Source organism: Camellia sinensis, chromosome 6, assembly GCF_055761805.1.
Source record: "Camellia sinensis isolate YWXY chromosome 6, ASM5576180v1, whole genome shotgun sequence".
NCBI classification, from domain to species: Eukaryota; Viridiplantae; Streptophyta; class Magnoliopsida; order Ericales; family Theaceae; genus Camellia; species Camellia sinensis.
Window position 1 is genome coordinate 203,704,884 of NC_138966.1, and position 27,737 is coordinate 203,732,620.

Here is a 27,737-nt window from a genome sequence, read left to right on the forward strand (position 1 = left end):
GAAATAGAAGGAATAGGATTACCTAAAATTTCGATGCCAGAACTCGGGTGGACATTCGGGTCATTAGGATGGACATTCGGGTCATTATTCCTCAGATGAAATCGCTTCCTAGTATAAACCTGAAGCTCAGGATTTAGATCATTTTGTAGTACTTCTCCCCCTAAACAAGAATCTTCTTGACTAGGCACCATAGAACTTGGTTCTCCTAAGTGATCATTATCAGACAGATGTGGTTTTTGTGTAGGATAAATGACATTGGGGAGCGGGATAGAAATATCCCAAAAACGGTCTTCTACTCCACTTGTCTCCCCCTGAAGAGAAGTGTTGGGGAAATAGGATTTTGTTTCCACAAATGACACATCCATACTCACATGAAATTTCTTGGTTTGAGGGTCGAAACACTTATACCCCTTTTTGTTTGAGGAATAACCCAAAAAAACACATTTTATAGCACGGGGGTCAAGTTTTGAACGAAATTGACTAGGAACATGAACATAGGCAGTACATCCAAAAACTTTGGCGGGTAAATCAGAAAACAACCTCGTGTCAGGAAAAAAAGTTTTGAGACAATCGAAAGGCGTTTTGTATGTTAACACCTTTGTAGGCATCCTGTTTATCAAATAAGAGGCTGTTAAAATTGCTTCACCCCATAAATATTTAGGAACATGCATGTAAAACATTATAGCACGTGCTACTTCAAGTAGATGTTTATTTTTTCGTTCTGCAATGCCATTTTGTTGAGGGGTATCCCGACATGTAGATTGATGAAAAATTCCCTTTTTTTCCAAAAACTCACCCAACTGCTCATTGAAAAATTCTGTTCCATTATCAGAATGTAAAATACCAATTTTGGTTTGAAATTGGTTTTCAATCATATTGTAAAAATTTGTGAATAAATTTTTCACGTCAGATTTTTTATTCATCAAATAAATCCAACATAAGCGGGTATGGTCATCAATAAATGTAACAAACCATCTTTTACCAGAAAGAGTAGTGATTTTAGAAGGGCCCCAAACATCACTATGAATCAAATAAAAAGGTTTGGAAGCCTGGTAAGGTTTTGGCAAATAAGTAGAGCGATGAAATTTTGCAAAAATGCAACTTTCACAATGAAAAGAAGAACAATCAATCCCTTTAAATAATTCTGGAAATAAATGTTTCAGATAAAGAAAACTAGGATGTCCTAGCCTGTAGTGCCATAGCATTATTTTTTCTCGAACAGAGATTGAACTAGTACTATTAAAGCTCTGAGCTTTTTTATTACTAACAGGTACTTCATCAAAGTAGTAAAGATCTTCAAGCATCCTAGCACGCCCAATCATCATCCCCGAGTTCTGGTCCTGAAATTCACAATGGGATTCAAAAAATGTAACACGACAATTAGAATCCTTAGATAGTTTACTGACAGACAAAAGGTTACAGGCTAAGTTGGGGACGTGAAGAACAGCATTGAGATTAATTTTCTCAGTTAGTTTAATAAATCCTTTTCCTGCAATAGGTGAAAAACTACCATCGGCTATTCTGATTTTGTCATGACCGGAACAAGGGAAATAGGTACTAAATAAATGGGAAAAACTAGTCATGTGATCGGAAGCACCGGAATCTATGATCCACGGAGAGAAGTTTAGGCAAGAGAAGGCTTTAGGATTTCTACCTGTTTGTGCCAACAAAACACTAGGAGTACCGGATGAGGAGTTGGATTTTATCAGCTTTAAGAGTTGATCAATCTGCTCTTTGTTGAAGGGACCTGAATCGGCTTCATTAGTGGTAGGAAAGCCACGATTCTTCTCTCCTTGTTTGCTGCTTTTCCAGTTGACAGGTTTGCCATGGATCTTCCAACACGTTTCACGTGTATGGCGAGGCTTGTTGCAAAAATCACACCAGACCCGTGGCTTATCATCAAACCTGCGCTGGTAATTTGCAGCCTTGTTGGCCGCAGCATCGCTAATTAAAGCAGAAATTTCAATTGATTCACCAGTACCTTTTTTCTTAAGCATGACGCTCCTTCGGCTCTCTTCCCTTCTGACTTCGGCAAATACTTCGCCAATGGATGGGAGAGGAGGTCTGCCAATAATTCTTCCTCGCACTTCATCGAACTCAATGTTGAGGCCGGCAAGAAACTTGTAAATACGGCTGTCTTCCACAGTTTTCTTGTGGTGGTTGCAGTCGTCAACCGATTTCCATTCGTATGTGTTGAAGATGTCAAGATCCTGCCACAACCTTTTCAACGAATTGAAATATTTGGTGACGGAATCATCTCCTTGACGAATCTCTCCCAACTTCAAAGTTAATTCGAAAACTTGAGATTGATTTCCTAGGTCAGAATACATCTGACTAACATTATCCCACAATTCTTGTGCAGTAGGATAGCACATGTAATTAGAGCTTATATCCTCCTCCATGGAATTGACCAACCATGTCATAACCATGGAGTTTTCAGCGTCCCAACTGTCGAACAGCGGATCATTAACAGCAGGAGCCTTCTTGTCACCAGTGATGTAACCGATCTTTCCTTGCCCACGGATATACATCCGGACAGATTGTGACCAGCGGAGAAAATTATCACCATTTAGGCGGATGGTGGTGATTTGGACAGAGTGAGAGTTTGATGTTTTCAACGGAATGGCAGCGGTAGGGGTTGAAGTGGTTTCGGACGTGACTTCCGACATGGCTATGACGGTTTTAGGGCTGCTGTGTTTTTTGTAGCTCTGATACCAACTTAGAAAATATGAGGAAGAAGAACTCCGAAAATATGAGGAAGAAGGAATATATTTCTGTTATATTCAAAACTTCTTATTTTACAAGACCAAATGACACTCCTTATATAGGAGATATTACAAACATCATTATAACCCATTATATGCCACTTACATATTATATATTACCACTATCTACCACTATCATATTATATACATGCCACTATCTACCACCAACACCACTATCATATTCTATACATGCCACTATCTACCACCAACACCACTATCATATTCTATACATGCCACTATCTACCACCAACACCACTATCATATTCTATACATGCCACTATCTACCACCAACACCACTATCATATGCCACTATCTTATTATATGCATTAACACAAATTTCCAGCACTAGTCATGTGATCGGAGGCACCGGAATCTATGATCCACGGAGAGAAGTTTAGGCAAGAGAAGGCTTTAGGATTTCTACCTGTTTGTGCCAACAAAACACTAGGAGTACCGGATGAGGAGTTGGATTTTATCAGCTTTAAGAGTTGATCAATCTGCACTTTGTTGAAGGGACCTGAATCGGCTTCATTAGCGGTAGGAAAGCCACGATTCTTCTCTCCTTGTTTGCTGCTTTTCCAGTTGACAGGTTTGCCATGGATCTTCCAACACGTTTCGCGTGTATGGCGAGGCTTGTTGCAAAAATCACACCAGACCCGTGGCTTATCATCAAACCTGCGCTGGTAATTTGCAGCCTTGTTGGCCGCAGCATCGCTAATTAAAGCAGAAATTTCAATTGATTCACCAGTACCTTTTTTCTTAAGCATGACGCTCCTTCGGCTCTCTTCCCTTCTGACTTCGGCAAATACTTCGCCAATGGATGGGAGAGGAGGTCTGCCAATAATTCTTCCTCGCACTTCATCGAACTCAATGTTGAGGCCGGCAAGAAACTTGTAAATACGGCTGTCTTCCACAGTTTTCTTGTGGTGGTTGCAGTCGTCAACCGATTTCCATTCGTATGTGTTGAAGATGTCAAGATCCTGCCACAACCTTTTCAACGAATTGAAATATTTGGTGACGGAATCATCTCCTTGACGAATCTCTCCCAACTTCAAAGTTAATTCGAAAACTTGAGATTGATTTCCTAGGTCAGAATACATCTGACTAACATTATCCCACAATTCTTGTGCAGTAGGATAGCACATGTAATTAGAGCTTATATCCTCCTCCATGGAATTGACCAACCATGTCATAACCATGGAATTTTCAGCGTCCCAACTGTCGAACAGCGGATCATTAACAGCAGGAGCCTTCTTGTCACCAATGATGTAACTGATCTTTCCTTGCCCACGGATATACATCCGGACAGATTGTGACCAGCGGAGAAAATTATCACCATTTAGGCGGATGGTGGTGATTTGGACAGAGTGAGAGTTTGACGTGTTCACCGGAATGGCAGTGGCAGGGGTTGAAGTGGTTTCGGACGTGACTTCCGACATGGCTATGACGGTTTTAGGGCTGCTATGTTTTTTGTAGCTCTGATACCAACTTAGAAAATATGAGGAAGAAGAACTCCGAAAATATGAGGAAGAAGGAATATATTTCAGTTTATTTAGGCAAAACCTGCAGTGTCTATTGCATGATCCAATCTATTATTTAAGATAAAATGGTGTTATATGTAACATACAGTGTCATAAAAGCATTTTACTCATTGTATAGCAATTATACATCAATATATACATATAATAATAGCAATAAATATAAATATATAAGGTGTGTCTGATGAAATATGTGTCCGATAAATAGTATCGGACACATATCCCATGCCTTTATCCGAGTGTTGGGTGTCTAACCCATGTATTTGATATATTTGAAGAGTCCATGTAACATAGGTCTGCACTACAAAACAAGGTTGGAGATCTCTTGCAATGCAAAAAGTAGCCAATTCACAACATTAATGCAAAAACTAAGAGCATAAATTAGTTTTAAAGAAACCTGTCTCTGTCGGCTTTGTATGAATTTCTTGTCCATTGATAAGGCTGCAACACCTTTACTCATATGTCCAAGTGCACTGCTTGCATTGCCCAATATATCAACACCCGAAAGCAATTGAAGAGGCTGACCGAGAAGATCCTTCTTAATGTTCAAGATAGCATTGCTAATAAGAACAGTTTGCCTCATGCACACATTCTCCTGAAATCTTTGATTTATCCGTACCTGAATAGCACAATGAAATGATTACTCATTCTGACATTTTCTACTATATTCTCAAGGTACTGCAAAAATATGAGTTAAATCAGCAGAGAGTTACTTGATCCTTGACTTGTGGTTCTGATGCATCATAAACCACAACCAATGTTTCATGCACCACATAACACTAAGAACTAGCGAACCTATGGCAATTCAGTTGTGTCCCAAATTGAGCACTCAAACAGTTAACTGTATCCTAGGCAGGGTCCTTTTGGCCCACCCCATGAGCATAAACCTGAGGATCAAGCAACACCCCCCTAATTGCATCATCGGGGCAAACGGGAGGGACTGACAAGAGTCAAACCCTAGTTGGTCATATGGGGAGCAAACTCACTGACCAACCACTCAAACAGTTGGCTGAATGGCAGGGAATAATAGTTGGAAGTGTTCCTATGCAGGGTCATGAACCCATATAGTATGATGCTGCCATGCAATACCACACTGAAAAAGGGTCATGTCAGCAAAATGCAACCACCACATAAATTGAATATTTTTCTTGTACGGTAATACCCTGAACAAGCGTCAAAGAAATGGAGTGAAACAAATCAAGACAAAATAATCTTTTGGGGACGGTGATCTCTTAGCAAATATTATCAAATGGTAGAATCAATGCCCCAACTCTGATTCCAATACACAAGCTGGTGTTACTTTCTGCCTAGCCAGAAAATATTGGAGTTCTTTGCAAAGAATTAGATATCAAAATTACGGTATAATAAGGAGATAGAACAAAGGCTTACTGGCATATTTTCAGTGTTACCCAATGCAGTCATTAAGGATGACCAAAACCCAAGTACACCCACAGGCCGTTGAGTTGGCGACATAGCCATTGACACTTTGAAACGAACTTCAGAGATGTTAAGGACACTGCCAGTGAAGGACATATTATTCAAATATAAGTTAAAAAGAGCAAGTGCAGAAACAGGCCACAATAAAAAAAGCAAAGTTATGCTTTGAGTCATTACCAAATTTGTATGATCGGATCGAATGAAACAGCATTAGATTGAGAATCATATAACCTATTAAGATTTACATGCTGGACCATCCCATGAAGGCGCCAAATGATCGGTTCATGAATGTTTATCAAAAAGGCAGAATTTTCTGGTCCCTGTGAATAGGAAGCAATCAAAACAAATGTTATTAAGCATAGCATAAGCCATCAAGTTTCTGGTTTAAGTTTGAAACTTTAGTATACTCACTTGGAATCCAATATATGGATAGACAAAAAAACCTAGTGATCCATTTGATTGCTGTGTCATGGGAAATTTCAAGATATAATTAGTCTCCTCTACAACTCTTTGTGGCCTAAAAAGAACTGGCATTGGGGTTAAAGGCAACTGATTATCTACTTGAATCCCACGCATTCTTACTTTTAACCTGCAACACAAATTAAGTTTGTTGAATCACTAACCATGTATTGTCATCATCATGATCATCACCACTACCATTATCAGACAAACAAATATGATAAACAAGCACATCATCCAACAACTTCCCTGAATGATGTGCGCGTATCCAGATTGACTAATTCATACGATAAATTTCATCAAACATGCTAGTGTCCATTGATAAAGAAAATTACCTACTGATTCCAGAGTCCAATACTGTGGAATATGATAAAAGTAGATTCTGCACTGACATATATAAGATCTCTTCAGGTGTATGATCGATGATAGACAATCCAAGCTCAGCAAGCTCAACAATAACATGAAATTCACAATTTGAGGTGTTTGACTGTCGATGTTGAAAATCATTCCCAGAAAGTTGAGATAAAGATGATGGAACATTTTGATTGACAATTGCGTCATTTTCTGGCATCCAATCACTGAGCTTAATGACATTAATTTTCTCTTCTTTGAGAATGGAAACACATAAAGCTTTAGAAGGTCCTCCTGCCACATGGATTGGCTGATGATCGGATATCTCATCAATGTTGTACGTCTGTGATTTCAATGGGTCAGTCCCATCCACCAACAGTTCCAGCAACCTTCGTCTACCAAGATCTTCCCATAACAATGAAGCAGCTGAATTAGGTAGAAGAGATCGCCATGAATCACTGGTGCCATCCACTTGCCGAAAACTTACGGGCAAAAACAATGAACAATTTTCAATCCTGACAAAACATAATTAATTAATCATTCTTTTTCGGTAGAAATTGCAGGAAAAGATACATATACATGACAAAGAAAAAGAATGCAGTAAGATAATGTTTATGCACCATATTATAAATACTGTATCTTCCATTCCATTCTACAAAAAATTTTCCTAGTGCTGTCTGGAGAAAGGAAGGGAAAAAAAGGTAAATGACAAGTTTAATTCTGACAATGAGTTCATTATTCAATCATAAACTCAATTCTGCATTGATTTCTAAAATCAGGTACTGCATAACAATTTGAGATAAGTTTCATAATTTTCCAGCACTTCAAGGGAAAAAATTATTTAGCTATGATTAAAGAAAATAAGGTTTTAGCACATATTCTTATCTCCTTCCAAGTTTAAAGGATTCCATAATTTAAACAAAGATGCACAAATAAAAAATTCTAAAAGAGAAAATTAAGGGACAAGAATCAAACCTGTAAGGACTTGACAATGAGTTAGGACGGAAAATAACTTCGTAGTGTGAGCACTTTGTTCCACTTCTTACTTCCACCCTCAAATGTATTTGTTCACTTTTGGTTTCATTCTTCAAGGAGACACACATCAGACCTTCTGTCTCAACACTAAAAGGTGTACTCCATTCGTAATCATCCAACCGCACCTACAAATGACAGTAAAACCAAATCATACACTGGAAGAACACACAAAGTCCTGTTTTAAGTTAAACTGTGTATAGTCCATAAGAAACAATCAATTTGCACTGACCTTCAACAACTCAAGTTTTGTGGAAGGCTGCCATCCAAAATGTCTTGGAGGATCAGTGGGATGAATCCATTCCAGCATCTGAGTATCACACTGCCGCAGAGATAGACAGCGGCCTACCCTATTAAGAAACAAAGTGTGTGGCTGAAAATGAACAACCTGCAAAAAAATGTGTTTGTCAATTGTAATTTATTGAAAAAAATAATTATTCAGAAGCCACTAGCATCATTCAATAGGTTCTTAATTTCATAAATTGTCATCTTGTGAAAGAAATATAGATTATCTGATGTAAACCCTGCACCTTAAAATTTATCTTGTTACAGTACCATACTTTAAAACCTAGGTGTTATGCAAGCAAACTATTATAGCAAGAGGGCACACACACACACAAAGACGTAGGACCAGTTCTTGGAATCACTGTCCTCATGCTCTGATTATAATGGATATTTCTGATTATTTTAGAGAATACCAAGATAAGAGAATGATTGTGATATCATCCCCTTTTTATATTAATGAAGATTAATAATTACAAGGGAGCTCTAAAGCATAGAATAATTACACTTGAATAATAACACAACTAATAATATACTAATCTAACACTCCCCCTCAAGCTAGTGTGAAGATACCTCTCATGCCCAGCTTGCTTAGGATGTCATGCAATGGCTTACTCCCAACTTCCTTGGTGAAGATGTCAGCAAGTTGTTCACCAGTCTGCACAAATGGAGTACATATTGTGCCATTAGTGCGTTTCTCCTTAATGAAGTGACGATCAATCTCAACATGCTTTGTCCTGTCATGTTGAACCGGATTGTAAGCGATGTTGATGGCGGCCTTATTATCACAGTATAACCGCATAGAGTCCGTCTGATCAATATCTAGATCACTCAACAATAACTTAATCCATAAGAGCTCACACACTCCTTATGCCGTAGTTCTAAATTCAGCTTCTGCACTTGACCTGGCAACCACATTTTGTTTCTTACTCCTCCAAGTAATTAGGTTGCCTCCAACAAAGGTGCAATACCCTGAAGTCGATCTTCTATCAGTTACTGATCCAGCCCAGTCAGTATATGTATAGGCTTCCACACGAAGATGATCATGCTTTGAAAAATAAAGACCCTTACCTGGAGCAGACTTCAAGTACTTCAAAATTCTCATAACAACCTCAAAGTGAATCTGATGAGGAGCATGCATAAGCTGGCTAACCACACTGACAGCAACAACAATATCAGGATGGGAGTGAGATAGGTAGATGAGCTTACCCACTAATCACCGATAGCTCCCCCTATCAACAACTGCTCCTCCTCCATCATCCCCCAATTTCTGATTGAGTTCCAGTGGAGTGTCACAGGCCTTGTAGCCAAGCATCCCAATTTCCTTCAACAGGTCAAGCACATACTTCCTCTGTGAGATAAATATCCCATCCTTAGAGCGAGCAACTTTAATTCCCAGAAAATATTCAAGCTCCCCAAGTCTTTGATTTCAAACTCACTAAATATTTCTTCAACAAAGGTATTTCCTCACTATCGTCGCCTGTAAAAACTATGTCATCAACATAAACAATGAGCGTTGTAGTCTTACCACGTGAGGAATGTTTCACAAACAAGGTGTGATCTGCCTGACTCTGTTTGAAGCCATATTTAATCATAACCTGAGTGAATCTCTCAAACCAAGCCCTTGGAGACTATTTGAGACCATAATGACTTCCGAAGCCGGCATACTTTACCTTTTGTCTGATGATCCTCAAAACCAGGAGGAATGTCCATATATACCTCATCTTCTAGGTCACTATGAAGAAAGACATTCTTTACATCAAATTGATGAAGTGGCCAATCTAGATTAGCTACTAGAGAGAGAAGTACACTGACTAAATTCATCTTAGCCATGGGTGCAAAGGTCTCCTAATAGTCAACGCCATACGTCTGAGTGAACCCTTTTGCCACAAGTCTAGCCTTGTAACCCTCAATAGAACCATCCACTTTTTGTTTCACCGTATATACCCAGTTGCATCTTACAGGTGGTTTGTCCTTGGGTAACTCAGTCAATTCCCAAGTATCATTCTTCCTAGGTGCTTTCATTTCCTCAATCATGGCAAGTTTCCATTCAGAGGTAGCAAAAGCATTTTGAAAATGGTTAGGAATGCTAACAGAGGAAATATTTGACACAAAAGCTCTATATGAGTACGACAAGTGAGAGTAGGACACAAAATTAGAGATAGGATGTTGAGCACAAGATCTCACACCCTTTCTCTTAGCAATAAGAACATCAAGATCAATAGGATTATCAAGATTAGTGGACTCAAGAGATTCAAAGTTACCTGGACTCTCAGCAGAAGCAGGAGATGATAGTGGGTGAGCAGAAGTGGTCTCTTGTATCCAGTTAACTTTTTGTTTGTCTTTGTCCCTGACATAAACTTGCCCTTCCCTATCTTTAGTGACAGTGGGTTCTGTAGTCCCAGTAAGAGGTGGTGGTGCAGGAACAACTGGTTCCACCATAGGAATCACAATAATCACTTCACACCATAGGAATCACTTTTTGTTTCACCGTATACACCCATTTGCATCCTACAGGTGGTTTGTCCTTGGGTAACTCAGTCAATTCCCAAGTGTCATTCTTCCTAGGTGCTTTCATTTCCTCAATCATGGCAAGTTTCCATTTAGAGGTAGCAAAAGCATCTTGAAAATGGTTAGGAATGCTAACAGAGGAAATATTTGACACAAAAGCTCTATATGAGGATGACAAGTGAGAGTAGGACACAAAATTAGAGATAGGATGTTGAGCACAAGATCTCACACCCTTTCTCTTAGCAATAAGAACATCAAGATCAATAGGATTATCAAGATCAGTGGACTCAAGAGATTCAAAGTTACCTGGACTCTCATCAGAAGCAAGAGATGATAGTGGGTGAGCAGAAGTGGTCTCTTGTATCCAGTTAACTTTTTGTTTGTCTTTGTCCCTGACATAAACTTTCCCTTCCCTATCTTTAGTGACAGTGGGTTCTGTAGTCCCAGTAAGAGGTGGTGGTGCAGGAACAACTGGTTCCACCATAGGAATCACAATAATTACTTCACACCAAGGCTCTCCTTGAAGGGAGGATTGTGACATAGGAGAGGACAAGAAATAGGACTGAGACTCAAAGAAGGCGACATCCATGGACACAAACCACTTACGAGAAGAAGGGTGATAACACTTATACCCCTTTTCAATAGGAGAGTACCCAAGGAAAATACATGTGAGGGAGCAAGGGTCCAACTTGCCACGAGTAAAATAGTGATTGTGGACAAAACAGACACATCCAAATATTTTTGGAGAAATAGAAAACAAGGACTTGGAACTTAGGAGGGCTTGAAGGGAAGCTTGTTTTTGCAAGACCTGGGTAGGAAGACGATTAATAAGATGGGCAGCGGTGAGAACAGCGTCGCCCCAGTAGGACCGAGGCACACTCATAGAAAAACACATGCATCGAGCCATGTCAAGAAGATGACGATTCTTACGTTCTGCCACCCTATTCTCTCGAGGGTTATTAGTGTAAAAAGTCTGAAGGATAATGCCATGAGTAGAAAAATATTACCCTAATCCAAAATCTATGTATTCCCCCCCTCCATTATTAGAACGAAAGATTTTGACAGTGGTCCCAAACTGAGTACAAATCATCTTATGAAAATTGCGGAACACCGAGAAAACCTCACTCGTCTTTCATGAGATACACCCAAGTAATACGAGAAAAATCATTAATAAATGTAACAAACCATATATGCCCTTTCACAGATATAACACGAGATTGACTCCAGACATCAAAATGTATTAATGAAAAATGAACTAAACTTCTATTAAAACTAGGAGCAAAAGAAGCTCTGTGTTGTTTTTCAAGTTGACAAGACTCACAAAGAAACTTAGACACATTACTGTTTGCAAAAACAGATGAAAATAAACGCTTATGTAAATAAAAAGAAGGATGGTCAAGACGCCGATGCCACAGCCATGAATCATCTTGGGTAGTAGGACTCGTGGTAGAAGAATGAGCAAGTTTGTCCGGTTGAACCAGGAATTAGAGACCATTTTCTGCACTACCATTGCCAATCGTCCTCCTCGTGACAAGGTCCTAAAAAAGACAATGATTAGGAAAAAACGTCACACTATAATTCAAATCCTGCGTAATACGACTCAAGGATAACAAGTTAACAGAAAAATTGGGAATATAGAGAACAGAAGATAGAGGTATGGTAGGAGTGACATGGACTAAACCTTTCCCAGAAATGAAAGAAATAGTATCATCTGCAATCCTAACTTTGTCCTGACCTGAAGAGGGCTTATAGACAGAGAAAAGGTCAGAGGATCCAGACATATGATTGGAGGCACCAGAATCAATAATTCAGGGCAAAAACTTATGAGAAAGGAAAACATGAGGAGAAGAGGCTAAGTTACCTGAGTGGGCAAACAACGAGGAAGATATACCGAGAGCAGTGGAAGACTGGCGGTCCAGCAAGTGACGCAAAACATCCTCAAGCTCATGAGTAGTCATGCCAGAGAGACCATCAGAAGCCTAGCCAACGAAAGCGGAAGTAGAATCAAGTGTATCAACGGCACTAGACTGATGAGTCCCTGGATAAGAGCCCCGTCCTCTAGACTGGCCTGACCGACCTCTTCTAGAACTAGACCGATCACCTCGACCCCCGGATGGAGTCCCATGAAGCTTCCAACACGTCTCACGAGTATGCCACAGCTTGCGACAGTAATCATAGAAGACAGACTCCTTGGTGGTAGACGAAGGGATGGGAGTCAGACTGAGCCATCTATAGGGGTAGACAGTAACGCTGAGCGGTCAATAGAGACAGATGACATCATAGCAGACTGGCGACTCTCGTCATTCTGTACATAGGCGAATGCCTCCTAAAGTGAAGAAAGAGTGTCCATACCCAGAACCTAACTCCGAACTGGATCATACTCCACATTGAGACCTGCCAGAAACTTAAAGACCCTTTCCTGTGCAATAAACTTCCTGTACCCGACTGAATCAGCAGTGCAAAAAGGCTTATAGTTTTGCAGGTGATCAAGGCGTTTCCAGCCGTTGGTGAGGAAGGTGAAGTACTGAAGAACAGCTTGCTCCCCCTAAACAGAGCTCTCAATGGAGCGATGCAACTCAAATGCCTGTGAGAAATTCCCTTTGCGGGAATAGGTGGCAGCCATAGCATCCCAAATATCTTGGCCAGTCTCCATAGACAAGTAGCCCTCACCAATTTCTGGTACCATTGAATGAATAAGCCAACCCGTAATCAAAGAGTTAGTAATCTCTCATTGGTCATAACCCGGGTCAGTGGTGCTGGGTGCCTGTATCTTGCCATCAACATACCCCATCCTCCCTCTGCTATTCAAAAAAATAGTCAAACTCTACGACCACCCTAGATAGTTCTGACCATTAAATAGAGAGGTGGTGATTTTAAGACTAGGGTTGGGGTTATCAGTCATAGTCAGAAGTATCATGGAACTCTCACTCCTACGTGTCTGAGAAGTCGTGGACACATTAGTGGAATCTGCCATGGATACTCTATTACCGAACCTTCAACGAAACTAGTACCAATCACAAACCCGGAAGGTGGTGATGAAAGGAAAGACACAACAACTACTATAAAAGCATAACGAATTAAGAAAACAACAATCTAAAGAAACAGAAAGGAAGACAAAAGCAGACAGCAGAGAGATGATCGCATGAAGCCAAGAAGGCATAGACGCAGTCGGCTAGGCCAAAGGGACTATCAATGGTAGTCGGCCAGGCAAGACGAGCCTACACCAACGGCAAGGACCAACGAGAGACCAGGATGGACCTTCGGTTCGACCAACCCGGGTGCGTTTTGAACCCTAGGGTGATCTGAGTTGCTGATTTTGATCAACAAGGGTGAGCTGAAACCCTAGACAGACATCAACCCACCTGAAACCACTTGGGTCCTTCTCGGCTTGAGCCGAAGCCCCTCAAAGTGGAGTCGGTTTAAGCCGACAGAGAGAACCTATCTCCGGCTGACGACTGGTGGCATGGTTATCAAAATCCTGATCCGGATCTTACGATCCATTTGAGTACAATTGATCCAGATCGTGTAAAAAATTCCTTATAGTTAAGATCTTTCGATCCTGGTAATGAGATCTTATAGGATCGTGGAATCCCGATCCGAATCCGATCCTATCCGATCCAATTTACAAGCCTTGTTTTGTATTGTATGACATATTTTATTGTAATTTTTTTGTTTGTTGTTTAAATACCAATTTATGTGATCAAAATAAATAATAAAAATTAAGTAGTATTGAATCAAATAGACTAAGAAAAACAACTAGGAAACAAACATTCAATTATTGTGGTAATTTAAGAAAATTAACTTGTCGGAAAAACAAATTTAGCTTTAGTAGAGTCTAAGGAGTGTAAGATGATTGCAACTTTATCCTAATTTTTTGAGAGATTATTTTTGTGGTTCGAATCCACTCCACCAGGGATGCTAATGACAAACCTTATCATTCGGTTAAGCTGCTCTTTTGAGTTCTTAATCTATTTTCATATCCAACTTTGTTATATATTTTTTTCTTCACTTTTTATGCATTATTGTAGATTGTAAAGTATTTTGTTATAGAATTCTTCTTCTTCTTCTTCATCTTCTTTTTTGATGAAATACAAAACTTTTACCATCGAGTTTTCTATTATATAATATTATATACACATTTTACATGGAGTATTATATTTTTCACAATTTCTTTACTTCTTTTTAATAGAATATAGGCTCATCTTGTGTATACTTTTTAAGAAATGTTTATTTAAATTAAATTATTATGTAATTTGTCTTTTTCGGTAAGATCTTACGATCCTCGATCCGATTCTACGATCCGATCCTATAAACACCTCTAACGATCCAACGTAGGATCCTGATTTTAACAACCTTGGCTAGTGGCTCCAGTGGGTAATAGGAATTGTATGGGTAAATGGGTTTAGGTTTTAGGATTAGGCCCTGATACCATGATGATTTTAGAGAATACCAAGATAAGGAAATGATTGTGATATCATCTGCAAGAATTTGATATATTATTGATTGATTGATTTATATGTTGATATTTTACAATGATTCCTATATATAGAAGAGAGGATGTGGGAAGAGAATAGGTGAGTGTGTAGTAGGTATGGAGTAGGTGAGGAGTAGGTGGAGAGTAGGTGAAGTAGGTGAGTGTGTAGTAGGTGGTAGTGGTAGGTGTGTAGTAGGTGAATTTTAACAGCCCCCCGCAAACTCAAGGGGGATAGGAACTAACCAACTTGAGTTTGGAGAGAGTAACAGAACAAGAAAATACAAAAAAAAAATAAAAGAGGATAGGAGACACTGTATGGTCGTTTCAGACCATTGGTGAAGACACTGGATGGTGGTGTCATAACGTTGTAGAGGACACTGTATGGTGGTGTCATAACGTTGTAGAGGACACTGTATGGGGGTGTCATAATGTTGTAGAAGACAATTTATGGGGTCATGTCGGACCGTTGTAGCAGACAATGTTGTGACAGTTGTTGTGACAGTTTACAAAGTCTTGCCGACAGTTTACAGAGTCTTGTCGGAGCCATGAAGGAGCTAACCGGAATCAATGTCGGGACAGTTTACAGAGTCTTGTCGGACCCATGTAGAAACTAACCGGAATCAATGTCGGGACAGTTTACAGAGTCTTGTCGGACCCATGAAGGAGCTAACCGGAATCAATGTCGGGACAGTTTACAGAGTCTTGTCGGACCCATGAAAGAGCTAACCGGAATCAATGTCGGGACAGTTTACAGAGTCTTGTCGGACCCCTGTAAAGTCGCACCCTCAAAAGGTGTGCCTAATCTGTCAAAAAAGGCGTGCCATCAAAAGGCGTGCTCAATCCATAAAAAGGCGTGCCATCAAAAGACGGGCCATCAAAAGGCGCGCCCATGTTGTCGTCGAGCGCCGAGCGGCGCATGATGCGCGTGTCTGCCTCTTTGTCAGGGTCTTTATAAACTGAGGCGGAGGCTAACCCTTCCGAACATTATCAGTCTGAAATTGCTATTTCGCTGAAACACTCAGCAACCCAAAAAACATGGCCTCTTCTTCCCGTTCAGCTACCCAGAATATGGCCTCTTCATCCCGTGGTCTACTCACTCTCTTTCCCGACCTCAACAAGTCAACAAGAGAGATAACTGGTGCGGTGGCCCGTGAACCTCAACAAAACACCTCTGGTTTTGCTCCGTTGAACTTTCCGATGCGGTCGGTGGAGCAAAAAATGGCGGTGCAAACTGATATTGAGGCCAATCAGTATACTTTGAAGTCATGTGTGGAAACCATGACTGCGGTCACAAACTTGTCGCACCGGCTGCAGAGCAGGACAAATGAGGTGCAGCAGTTAAATGCCCAACTGGCTCTGCTCCAGCGCATGTATAAGGATGCGCGAGCAGAGATAAGTGTGCTAAAGGCGGAAAACAAGGAGCTGAAGCGGAAGGCCACCGTGATGTTCTGATTTGGAGATCCGGCATATGCTGCAGTGGAGGAGCAGCGGGGAGTGAACGTGCTCGGTGGTGTGGGAAACACGGAGGCAACACCGTCAAGGGCCGCGCAGGACGGAGGCAAGAAGAAGAGACCGGCGGCAGAGTAGAGAAGAAAAATCCCGCCTGTGGATGAGGGTGTTGGTGTGTCTGTTGTTTTCTTTTGTTTTTTTGTTTTTTTTTTTTTTTTGGTGGAAAATGGCGATCGGGGTGAGCCCCGACATGAATAAAATGAGTTTGGTGTGCAGTGCTTTTGCTTTTTTTTTTTTTTTTTTTTTTTGTGGAATGAAAATAAAAGAAAATTGATAAAAATCAGAAGTGGTTGGAATGTACAAATATATAGATATAGATAGAAAATAAAAGATAGTTGATGAGAAGGATGGAACCCGGAGTAATAATAATAATAAGAATAATAATAATAAAATGGATATCATGGAGGGATGATGCTCACCAATGGAGAAAAATAATAATGAAATTTGTTTTTTTTTTATAATAAAATAATAATAATAATAATAAATAAATAAATAAAATAAAATAAAAGAAAGAAAGTGGAGCAACGTGGGTTGATTAAAAAAAGGATTGTGGGTTTGAAAGTGGAAAGATGAGAGAGAGAGAGTGGGGTACATGATGGGTATGTGATAAAATAAAATATAAAATCAGTGGGTTGGTTTGTACAAAAATAAGAATAAAAGGAATAAAAAAAGAAAAGGAAAATGTTTATGTATAATATATATAAAACTCACATGGTTTCATGTTTATGTATAATATATATAAAACTCACATGGTTTTGACTTCAATTGACAGCCTGCCCACCATTACAACAAACCAAGCCGATAAAATCCTTAGAAAATCCCGCAGCATGTGATGGACCACAGCCATACCTGCACTAGCCAGCTACCACACATGCCCACAAGCTACTGTCTGCAATTGTAGCTGGAACATCACCCCAAGAAAGCAGAAGGTGGAGGGCAAATATTTAGCACAAAGCATTCCAAAAAGCACACAGCATCTCTCTCTCTCTCTCTCTCCACTACTTTCTCTCTCTGAATTCCCCTATTTTTCATTGTTGTATGATTTGGGTTCTACAGTCTTCTAGTTTCACTAATCGGAGCAATACCATGGAAGGGCCGAAAAGAAATTACAAGCCTCATCCCCACTGAAAAAATTGTGCTCCTCTATCTTCACAAACTGTGGCTGATACGCCTTCTGTGCATACAACAGAATCGCTTTCGAGTCCGAAAATGGGTAGCAATTCACACCCGAACTTCAGCATCGCCGCCGCCGCCGCCGACGAGGAGCTCGGAGACACCATGAACTGGTGGTGGTGGTGGTGTATAAGATTGACAAGGTGTTGGAACCTAGTGAGTTGTTTAAGGCAGCGGCGCCGGGGCCGGATGCTCCAGCGGACACAGCGGCGGACCAAACCGCCAGTGATAGTGGGCGTGGGAGTGAAGGTATGTGTAGAAAATTCTAGCGGACTAGGTTGAGGTCCGGCGGGCGGCTAAGGTGAGGTTGGTGCCCGCCGAGGAAGCGAAAATACTATGTTCTAAACCTGCTCTGATACCATGCAAGAATTTGATATATTATTGATTGATTTATATGTTGATATTTTACAATGATTCCTATATATAGAAGAGAGGATGTGGGAAGAGAATAGGTGAGTGTGTAGTAGGTATGGAGTAGGTGAGGAGTAGGTGGAGAGTAGGTGAAGTAGGTGAGTGTGTAGTAGGTGGTAGTGGTAGGTGTGTAGTAGGTGAATTTTAACATCATCCCCTTTTTATATTAATGAAGATTAATAATTACAAGGGAGCCCTAAGGCATAGAATAATTACACTTGAATAATAACCCAACTAATAATATACTATTCTAACAATTTCTCCATAATGAAAAGGAACCGAACAAGTTGAAAAATGAGCTAGATGACAAAGATAAAACCACATGTAGATGGATGATGTTTCTCGCGTAAATCATGCTACGCAAGTAGACTATTATAACACATAAGGAAACAATTAATTAACCAAGATATAAAAAAAAATAAAAAACTCAACACTAAATGAGAAAAATTAAAATGATACAATCAAGTTAATGTAGTTACATAACTAGTGCAAAAATATCAATTTATCAGCAATTGCAGAATTTAAATTAAAAAATTAAGATGACAATAAAGCACCTTTGTTCTGTCTGAAGTCATTTGTAGCATGGCTGAAAGCTTATAGTAAGAACCATCTGAATTAAAGGCCTTGACAACAACCCGTTGCTGAAAGAGAAAATTAATGCCATAAATTGTAAGACAGAATTGTGAACACATGAAAAAAAAAAAAAAAAATCCCTCAAGCCATACTGAAGAGGCTAAATAATTGTTTATCATATCACCTTTTTTTCAAGCTCAAGCAGAGATATCCCAGGACTGTAAAATTCGGAATTTCGAATTGCAACTGCAATGCCCACCCGTGGGGACAGATAAGCATCATTTCGTGTTGAAAACAGCATCACCCCACCGCGACCGACGTAGTCTTGTGGAGAAAGCATGCTAGGTGTTGGACTTGTATCCTCAATTGCTTCTCATACCTGAACATTTTTCCTCAGGCCAACAGGTCTCCTGTCCATTAAATTTGTAGGACTTCTCAGTGCTGTTTTTGCAGATTTAAAAGATTTTGAGGGCAGAAGGGATTCTGCATCCACACTCTCCAGAGGTTCAATTTCCACCACTCTATATCCCAAAGATAAAGAGGATTCATTACTGATCCAATAAGGGACAAAGAACCTTATAGTTTTGGGAGCAGCAGCAGTTCCTCCCATATCACGTTCAATGCTCACACGCAATCTCCTGCACACATGATGTCACGAAGGTACTGGGTAACAAAATCAAATTAATTTACCATGAAGATGCAAAACTAGAACAGGAGTACTGGCAGCCACCAGCCCACTGCTCATTGTTGCGTTATGAACAGAAAATAAATTTCAATACGGTTCCTTCAAACGTTGTCCAGCTAACAAGATATATATAAAAAGGAATTGCACATTAGAACATGAGAGCAGACCTTTTCCTCTGCCGGTGAACCATCCAGAATGATGAGGCATGGTTAGTCGATGTAAGATCTAAAACAACAACAGGATCCTGATATGAAAGAGGAAAAAAGGAAGAGCTTTGTGAGTTCAAATTCTTAACCATGAATGCGGGTGCTATAGATCTGACGAGTCAGTACACATTATATTGAAATTCTCACCTGTTCAAATTGATGTATGGAAAAATAGAGAGAATGAAATATGTATTGATGATTGATATTATTGATTGATTTATTGAATGTTACAATGATTCCTATATATAGAAGAGTAGGTGGTAGTAGGTGGTAGATGGAGTAGGTAAAGTGGAGGTGGTAGTGGTGTAGTGGGTTAGGTTTAGTGGAGTAGGCGAGGTGGTAGTGGTGTAGTGGGTTAGGTTTAGTGGGTGAAGTAGGTGATAGGTTAGGTGATAGGTTTTAACAGCCCCGCAAACTCAAGGGGGATAGGAACTAACCAACTTGAGTTTGGAGAGAGTAACAAAACAAGAAAATACATAAAAAATAAAAGAGGATAGGAGACACTGTTTGGTCGTGTCAGACCGTTGTAGAAGACCGATGTAGAAGACATTGGCTCGTGTCGGACCGATGTAGAAGACAGTTTATGGGGTCATGTCGGACCGTTGTAGAAGACAGTTTACGGAGTCTTGTTGGACCCTTGTAGAAACTAACCGGAATCAATGTCGGGACAGTTTACAGAGTCTTGTCGGACCCGTGTAGAAACTAACCGGAATCAATGTCAGGACAGTTTACAGAGTCTTGTCGGACCCTTGTAGAAACTAACCGGAATCAATGTCGGGACAGTTTACAGAGTCTTGTCGGACCCTTGTAGAAACTAACCGGAATCAATGTCGGGACAGTTTACAGAGTCTTGTCGGACCCCTAAAAAGTCGCACACTCAAAAGGTGTGCCCAATCTATCAAAAAGGCATGCCATCAAAAGGCGTGCCCAATCCATAAAAAGGCGTGCCATCAAAAGGCGAGCCCAAGTCATAAAAAGGTGTGCCGGACATGATGGCGAGGCACGTGAGTGCCCTGGCTGGCGCGCCCGTTTGTCGTTTGGCGTCAAGTGGCGCGCGATACGCGTGGCTGCCTCGGCTATTTAACCAAGGTTGATGCCGAGGCTGAGGCAGACAAAAAACTTCTGAAAATCCTCTGAAAAAACTCTTCCTTTGCTGAGAGAGAAACTCTGTAATACTCTGTAACCAACCCGTCTCTGAAACACTCAGCAACATGGCCTCTTCTTCCCGTGGTCTGCTCACGCTCTTTCCAGAATTGAACGAGTCCACAAGAGAAATAACTGGTGCAGTGGCCAGTGAACCTCAACCAAACACCTCTGGTTTTGCTCTGTTGAACTTTCCGATGCGGTCGGTGGAGCAAAAAATGGCGGTGCAAACTGATATTGAGGCCAATCAGTATACTCTGAAGTCATGTGTGGAAACCATGACTGCGGTCACAAACCTGTCGCACCGGCTGCAGAGCAGGACAAATGAGGTGCAACAGTTAAACTCCCAGCTGGCTCTGCTCCAACGCATGTATAAGGATGCGCGAGCAGAGATAAGTGTGCTAAAGACAGAAAACAAGGAGCTGGAGCGGAAGGCCACCGTGATGTTCCGATTTGGAGGTCCACCATATGCTGTAGTGGAGGAGCAGGGAGGAGGCAACTTGCTTGGTGGTCTAGGAAGCACGGAGGCAATACCGTCAAGGGCCGGCCAAGACGGAGGCAAGAAGAAGAGACCTGCAGCAGAGTAGAGAAGAAAAAATCGCACTGTGGGTGTGGGTGTGTTGTGGTGGTTTGTTTGTTTGTTTGTTTTTTTTTTTTTTTTTTTTTTGTAAAATTGGGATCGGGGTTGATCCCTGACATAATAAAATGAGTTTGGTGTGCAGTGCTTCTTCTTCTGTTTTTGTTTTTGTTTTTGTTTTTTTTTTTTTTTTTTTTTTTTTTTTTTTGAAAATAAAAGAAAATAAAGTGGAAGAGAAGTATGTGAATAAAATTGAAGAGAAATGTGTGAATGTGAAAGGAAGAAAAGAAAAAAAAAATAAAAAGGAAATGGGAGATTCAAATTTGTTTGGTCGGGTCCTACCAAAAAAACATATTTTTGGATGGGGTCTTTGAGAAAGAGATATTATTGTAGAGTGGATATTTGAAAGAGATTAAAAGTGAGTTGGAGAAAATAAATAAAAATAATGAAGTTGGAATCAAACGGAGGAGAGAGGGGACAAGCCCACATGGGTGTCTTGGGAATGAAAATTCAAAGGTGAGTGGAGTTGATTTTTTTTTTTTTTGGTCGAATATATATAAATATATATATAATATCAACTAGTGACATACCTCATCACAAAACACGTCCCACCTCTGCACTATACACACGTTTACCAATAAGCTTTACAGCTGCTCAAGCACTAACCCATAATACATGGCAAAAACCATGTGCTGGTGCACAAAACCATGGGCCAGAATACCAATCACGTGTATCTCTACACTATGCACGAAATCAAAATAGCTAATCTCAAAGCAAGACCCACAGCTTAATCCACTGTTGAACATTGCTGTGCTCAGTGCTGCTGTGTTTGTTCCATACCCGTGGCTGTACAAATTCCCAAGGAGACGTGCAGCATTGCTTTCTCCGTCTCTGGTGTCAGGTGCCCTGGTCGTGATGAGCCTTTTTTTGATGAAGCAATTGCACTTATGAGAGGAGTGATAATGCAGAGGGATGTTGAGATTGAAGTGGAAAATGTTGATAGATCTGGAACTTTCTTGGGATCTTTGTGGGAGTCAAAGACTAATATGGCTGTGACACTTCTGGAAGCTGGCCTGGCAAAGCTTCAAACTTCCTTTGGCACTGATAGGATCCCGGATGCTCACCTTCTTGCACAGGCTGAGCAGTCTGCCAAAAGGCAGAAGTTAAAAATATGGGAGGAGGAAGTTGAGTTGAGTGCTGAGGCAACACGAAGGTCGGACTCGCCGTCGGAAGAACAGAGGAAGCTTCAAGGAAGAAAATTGGTGGTGATGGGTTGACTGGGTGAGTCAAGGACAGCGACTCGAAGGAGTTGGGCGTGAAGGTGGTGGACTCGAAGAAATTTCAAGGTATGTGTAGAAAATTCTAGCGGACTAGGTTGAGGTCCGGCGGGCGGCCAAGGCGAGGTTGCCGCCCGCCGGTGAAGCAAAAAATACGAACTGCTTAACCTTGCTCTGATACCATGTTAAAATTGATGTATGGAAAAATAGAGAGAATGAAATATGTATTGATGATTGATATTATTGATTGATTTATTGAATGTTACAATGATTCCTATATATAGAAGAGTAGGTGGTAGTAGGTGGTAGATGGAGTAGGTAAAGTGGAGGTGGTAGTGGTGTAGTGGGTTAGGTTTAGTGGAGTAGGTGAGGTGGTAGTGGTGTAGTGGGTTAGGTTTAGTGGGTGAAGTAGGTGATAGGTTTTAACATCACCTTTTCCAAAACCCAGCCGCCTTGAACAAACAATGAAAGATATATGGGTTTCCGGACATCAGCAGAATATATGTGTACACTCCCAAGTGATGGAATAATACCATGTTGTCTCTCAACACTATTACCTTCTTTCAATTTTTCCCATACAGTGAATTCTGCTGGGCATGGAAGTCGGTTCTCCAATTTCAAAGGAGAATTAATAGATATTTTCCAATCATACACAGGAGCATTAAGCTCTGTCTGAAGAACTGAGGCAACCATGCTGCTAAGCTAAAATTGCTTACAGCCAGTACTAGGACAACACAAAAGTATATCCTTCTTCTCAAGCTGATTTAACTTCAATGAAGAGACAGTCATTTTATTTCCTTGCTTCAATGTATTTTTTCTAGAAAACAGAACCTTGATCCATGGAGGGTTGGTCCTTTCCATATGCATAACCAGAACCTACAGCAACTGCATATCCCCATGAGTATGGGGGCTGAGGATGATCAAAACAAGGGCGAACCTGTAAGCAGTGGTCAGAATCCTTGGACATACTTGTTATGCTTTGCCCCATAACTTTTTTCTTTCCAGCTTCAGAGAGATCATGACTATTAATCATAGATATAGGGCAGACTGACACATCTAATTTGACACCTGAATCATTTGCAACAGAAGCGAGACCCCTGAAAATTGCATGCTTCTTTCCATTCCTCATTACAACTTCCACAGCAACAAATCATCATTCAGTGTTTTGGTGATCACAGTCAGAGGAAGGAATGAACGAAAACTTTCCCATTCACCCTTTGGGCCAAGCCCCGCCCAGAAACCTACATCTCTATCAACGTCATTTCCAATTTGCACACTACTTTGAAATTTCGTAATTGCTTTCCTTTCGAAATAAGATGTGGAAACTAGAAGGCATGCGCCAGAATTTATGTCGTCACAGTTAGGCTGACCCTGAAATGAAGAACAAAGAAAATGCAAGAATTCATAGAATACTAAGAGAAAAAGAATGGATACATAATTGCATGAAAGCATGCCTACATGATCTGAAATGAATCACTAACCTTTGTCTTTAGTGGATATGACACAATGTGTTGGCCATCAGGTGGTTGATGTAGCATTCTCGCTGAAGACACCTTCTTCAAGGTATTTGCACCATGTCCAACAGAAAACGAAGATGCACCCACAACTTCACCTATATTGACCAAAAAGAAAATTTTATGCAAACACAACCATAATATATGATCAAGTTTGCATCCAAAGAAAGAATCATGTGTAACTAAATGGAATTAAGCATTCAGTTGAAAGAACAGTAAATCCTATACAGTATGTGACACAGGAAAACTCCAAGATTGACACCCATGGTACACCACATCATAAAAGAACATGAAATTAACTAACTGATTATAATTAGACTGGAAACTCCACAAATTCATGACAAATGTGCCAAGGATCATTTTCAGCAACAAATTAAGCACAGCTTTACAGTCATAAATGGAAATATTTATCTAACTTTTTATAGATGATTCCGAAACCAACATGAACTCAAAAGGTGGTTCTGTTGACTTGAGTCCTCAGTGAAAGAAGATTCAGAGTATTTTCTTGCGAGAAGTATGGAACTTTGTTTTCAGCCTACTGTACATGGTGTTAATATTCTTTTCATTAGGTAAAGGCATATGCAGCAAATTTATGCATTTTATGCAATTAGAAGCTAATCTTCCAAGTAACATGTACCTTTTCCAGCTTTTGCTGCAACGTTTGTCACCTCCACTTCCAACTTTGCTATCCCCTGCAAAATTTATAAGCAAAAGATTGTGTAGGATGAAATTCGGATTTCAGATTGAATAAGAACTCATTAACAACTGATTAAAAGATTACAGAAAATCAATTGTGTTAGGTATCATATACATGATTCAAATATTATCTTCGCAGATAATTTCAGCTCTTTAAAAAAGGTGCTCTGGCAAGAGTGGAATACCAGATGTCTTGAACATGAGGAGCTTCTTCTTATGAGTTCAAAGAAAAAATCTAAAATCCTTAATCAATAGTGCTCTAAGTTATGACATCAGTTTTCTAGCATTAATCCATGAACTTTTCTCAAGATGGTTGGCTTTTCTTGCCTTCTGTGCATTTTGCAAGTTTTATAGCTACCTTTCCTTGTTATCCACCAAATTAACATTTATCAGAAAAAGAAAAAGGGAACACAGATGGAAAAATATGCACAAAGGAAGCTGCAGGAATATTAGCAATAGGAACTTGAGAGAAGAGGGTTGTCCTTCCAGCAGGGGTGTGGGGCTGGGGATGGGACTTCATGCAGATTGTAAAACAGTTCCCCCAATGAGCCAAACAAGCTCAACACTTCAAAAAACAGCTTCATATCTATTCCAATTTAACCGCCACTCACGGGTGCGATGACAAATAATCAGAACTGAGGAAGGCCAAGAATAGACCCTTGCTCAAGAGATATTAGAAGAGACTTTTCAAGTACAGACACATTTTTAAAAAAAAAATATTATTAGTAAAGGGGAAAAAATAAAAGAGAAACAAACAAAAGAAACATATAAAGTCCTAGTCATGATATTGAGTTCATTAAACAGTACTAAGATCCATATCAGATTGGATACCCAGAAGATGATTGGACAAAAATGGGAGGTAAAACCGTAAAGCTGGAAAATTTTACATTCAGAATTCTGACGACAATCTCAGAATTTACAAAAATAGGTAAGAATTTGGTGAAATGCTGTAAAATAGGAATATGTTACAAAATTCTGAATGCCCAAGTTAGGTAGGCGATTAAACAACTTTGAGCTTTAGATAGACTCCTGAATTGACAATATATTTAATACCTATCAACCATGGTTTTCAATATAAAACCTTTGGCAAAAATAGCATGGAAGTGAATTGTCTGCAATAAAAACCATAAAAACATGAACAAGTAGACGCATGACTCTGCATTTTAACAGCATATTGTGAGTGGATAAATAGGAACCTTAACTGGTAAGACGATGGAGTTGGTAGATGTAAAAATATATGTATAAAGAGAAAACTACAGAGAATAAATGTATCTGATGATCTTATTATTGATTAATATTGATTGATCTGATACATTGATTTATATTACAAATCAGAGTAGCTCATTATATAGGAGAGGGTTTGGGTAGTTGTAAAAATATATGTATAAAGAGAAAACTACAGAGAATAAATGTATCTGATGATCTTATTATTGATTAATATTGATTGATCTGATACATTGATTTATATTACAAATCAGAGTAGCTCATTATATAGGAGAGGGTTTGGGTAGTAGGTGAGGAGTAGGTGAGGGTAAATTGGTGGTAGGTGTAGTAGGTGTGGTAGTAGGTGGTGGTAGGTGTAGGTAAATTCTAACAGCCCCCCGCAAACTCAAGGAGGATAGAAACTAACCAACTTGAGTTTGAAGAGAGGAATAAAACAAGAAAATACATAAAAAAAAGGATAGGAGACACTGTATGGTCGTGTCAGACCGATGTAGAAGACAGTTTATGGGGTCATGTCGGACCGTTGTAGAAGACAGTTTATGGGGTCATGTCGGACCGTTGTAGCAGACAATGTTGTGACAGTTGTTGTGACAGTTTACAGAGTCTTGTCGGACCCTTGTAGAAACTAACCGGAATCAATGTCGGGACAGTTTACAGAGTCTTGTCGGACCCTTGTAGAAACTAACCGGAATCTATGTCGGGACAGTTTACAGAGTCTTGTCGGACCCATAAAGGAGCTAACCGGTATCAAATGTCGGGACAGTTTATGGGGTCATGTCGGACCGTTGTAGAAGTTGCACCCTCAAAAGGTGTGCCCAATTTTGTCAAAAGGCGTGCCATCAAAAGGCGTGTCCACTTTATCAAAAGATGTGCCATGAAAAGGCGTGCCAGTTTGTCGGGCGTCAAGAGGCGCGCGATGCGCGTGGCTGCCTCGGCTATAAGACAGAGGCTGAGGCTGAGGCAAAAACACCTGTGAGAGATATTCTGAGAGAGATTTCTGAGAGAGATTCTGTATAACACTCTGTTGCCTAGAAAATGGCTTCATCGTCTTCCCGCGGGCTGCTCACCCTCTTTCCCGACCTCAACGAGTCAACGAGAGAGAGAACTGGTGCGGTGGCACTGGAACCTCAACCAAGCGCCCCGGAGTTTGCTCCGTTGAACTTTCCGATGCGGTCGGTGGAGCAAAGAATGGCAGTGCAGTCGGATGTGGAGGCCAATCAGTATACTTTGAAGGCATGTGTGGAAAGCATGACGGCGGTCACAAACCTGTCGAACCGGCTGCAGAGTAGGACAAATGAGGTGCAGCATTTAAACTCCCAGCTGGCTCTGCTCCAACGCATGTATAAGGATGCGCGAGCAGAGATAAGTGTGCTTAAGGCAGAAAATAAGGAGCTGAAGCGGAAGGCTACTGTGATGTTCCGATTTGGAGGGCCGCCATATGCTGCAGTGGAGGAGCAGGGAGTAGTGATCATGCCCAGTGGAGTGGGACACACGGAGGCAACACCGGCAAGGGCCGCCCAGGACGGAGGCAAGAAGAAAAGACCGGCGGCAGAGTAGAGAAGAAAAAAATCCCACCTGTGAATGTGGTTGTTTGTTTGTATTTTTTTTTTTTTTTTTTTTGTGTAAAATTGTGATCGGGGTTGATCCTTGAGATGAATAAAATATGGTTTGGTGTGCAAAGCTAAATGGTATGAATGGAATTGGAAAAAGAGTAAAAATAATGTGAAAGAAAAATAAAGAAAAGAAATAATAAAAATATATTTGAAATCAAAAAAATGAAAGATGGGGGAAATAAGGAAAGTGGGTTGGAGAAAATAAATAAAAATAATGGAGTGTGAAATCAAACGGAGGAGAGATGATGTTTTTTTTTTTTTTTTTTTTTTTTAATATATAATAAAAA

General features: G+C 40.2%; 2 protein-coding genes across 8 annotated transcripts in view; both read right to left on the reverse strand.

Annotated features, from left to right (window-relative positions):
* Window positions 1–23,471, reverse strand: part of LOC145789334 (intermembrane lipid transfer protein VPS13-like) — a 41,713-nt gene extending 18,242 nt beyond the window's left edge. For 3 of the 7 annotated variants that reach the window (XM_082872971.1, XM_082872974.1, XM_082872968.1), the window contains exons 1-11: window positions 22,836–22,994; window positions 19,368–19,444; window positions 18,700–19,153; window positions 18,497–18,583; window positions 7,815–7,970; window positions 7,526–7,710; window positions 6,535–7,065; window positions 6,152–6,329; window positions 5,918–6,060; window positions 5,693–5,819; window positions 4,701–4,922 (exon numbers count right to left, since the gene is read on the reverse strand). In XM_082872971.1, coding sequence (XP_082729097.1) covers window positions 4,701–4,922; window positions 5,693–5,819; window positions 5,918–6,060; window positions 6,152–6,329; window positions 6,535–7,065; window positions 7,526–7,710; window positions 7,815–7,970; window positions 18,497–18,583; window positions 18,700–18,855 — 1,785 coding nt within the window. In that variant the 5' untranslated portion in view covers window positions 18,856–19,153; window positions 19,368–19,444; window positions 22,836–22,994. Of the gene's footprint in view, window positions 1–4,700; window positions 4,923–5,692; window positions 5,820–5,917; window positions 6,061–6,151; window positions 6,330–6,534; window positions 7,066–7,525; window positions 7,711–7,814; window positions 7,971–18,496; window positions 18,584–18,699; window positions 19,154–19,367; window positions 19,445–22,835; window positions 23,095–23,340 lie in introns of those variants that run through there. The other 4 variants (XM_082872970.1, XM_082872969.1, XM_082872973.1 and 1 more) reach the window with 4 other exon arrangements.
* Window positions 23,472–23,531: 60 nt separating this feature from the next.
* Window positions 23,532–27,737, reverse strand: part of LOC145792209 (uncharacterized) — a 32,381-nt gene continuing 28,175 nt past the window's right edge. The window contains exons 8-10 of the mRNA XM_082872977.1: window positions 24,555–24,609; window positions 23,885–24,015; window positions 23,532–23,774 (exon numbers count right to left, since the gene is read on the reverse strand). Of these exons, the coding sequence (XP_082729103.1) occupies window positions 23,532–23,774; window positions 23,885–24,015; window positions 24,555–24,609 (429 nt within the window). The remainder of the gene's footprint in view (window positions 23,775–23,884; window positions 24,016–24,554; window positions 24,610–27,737) is intronic.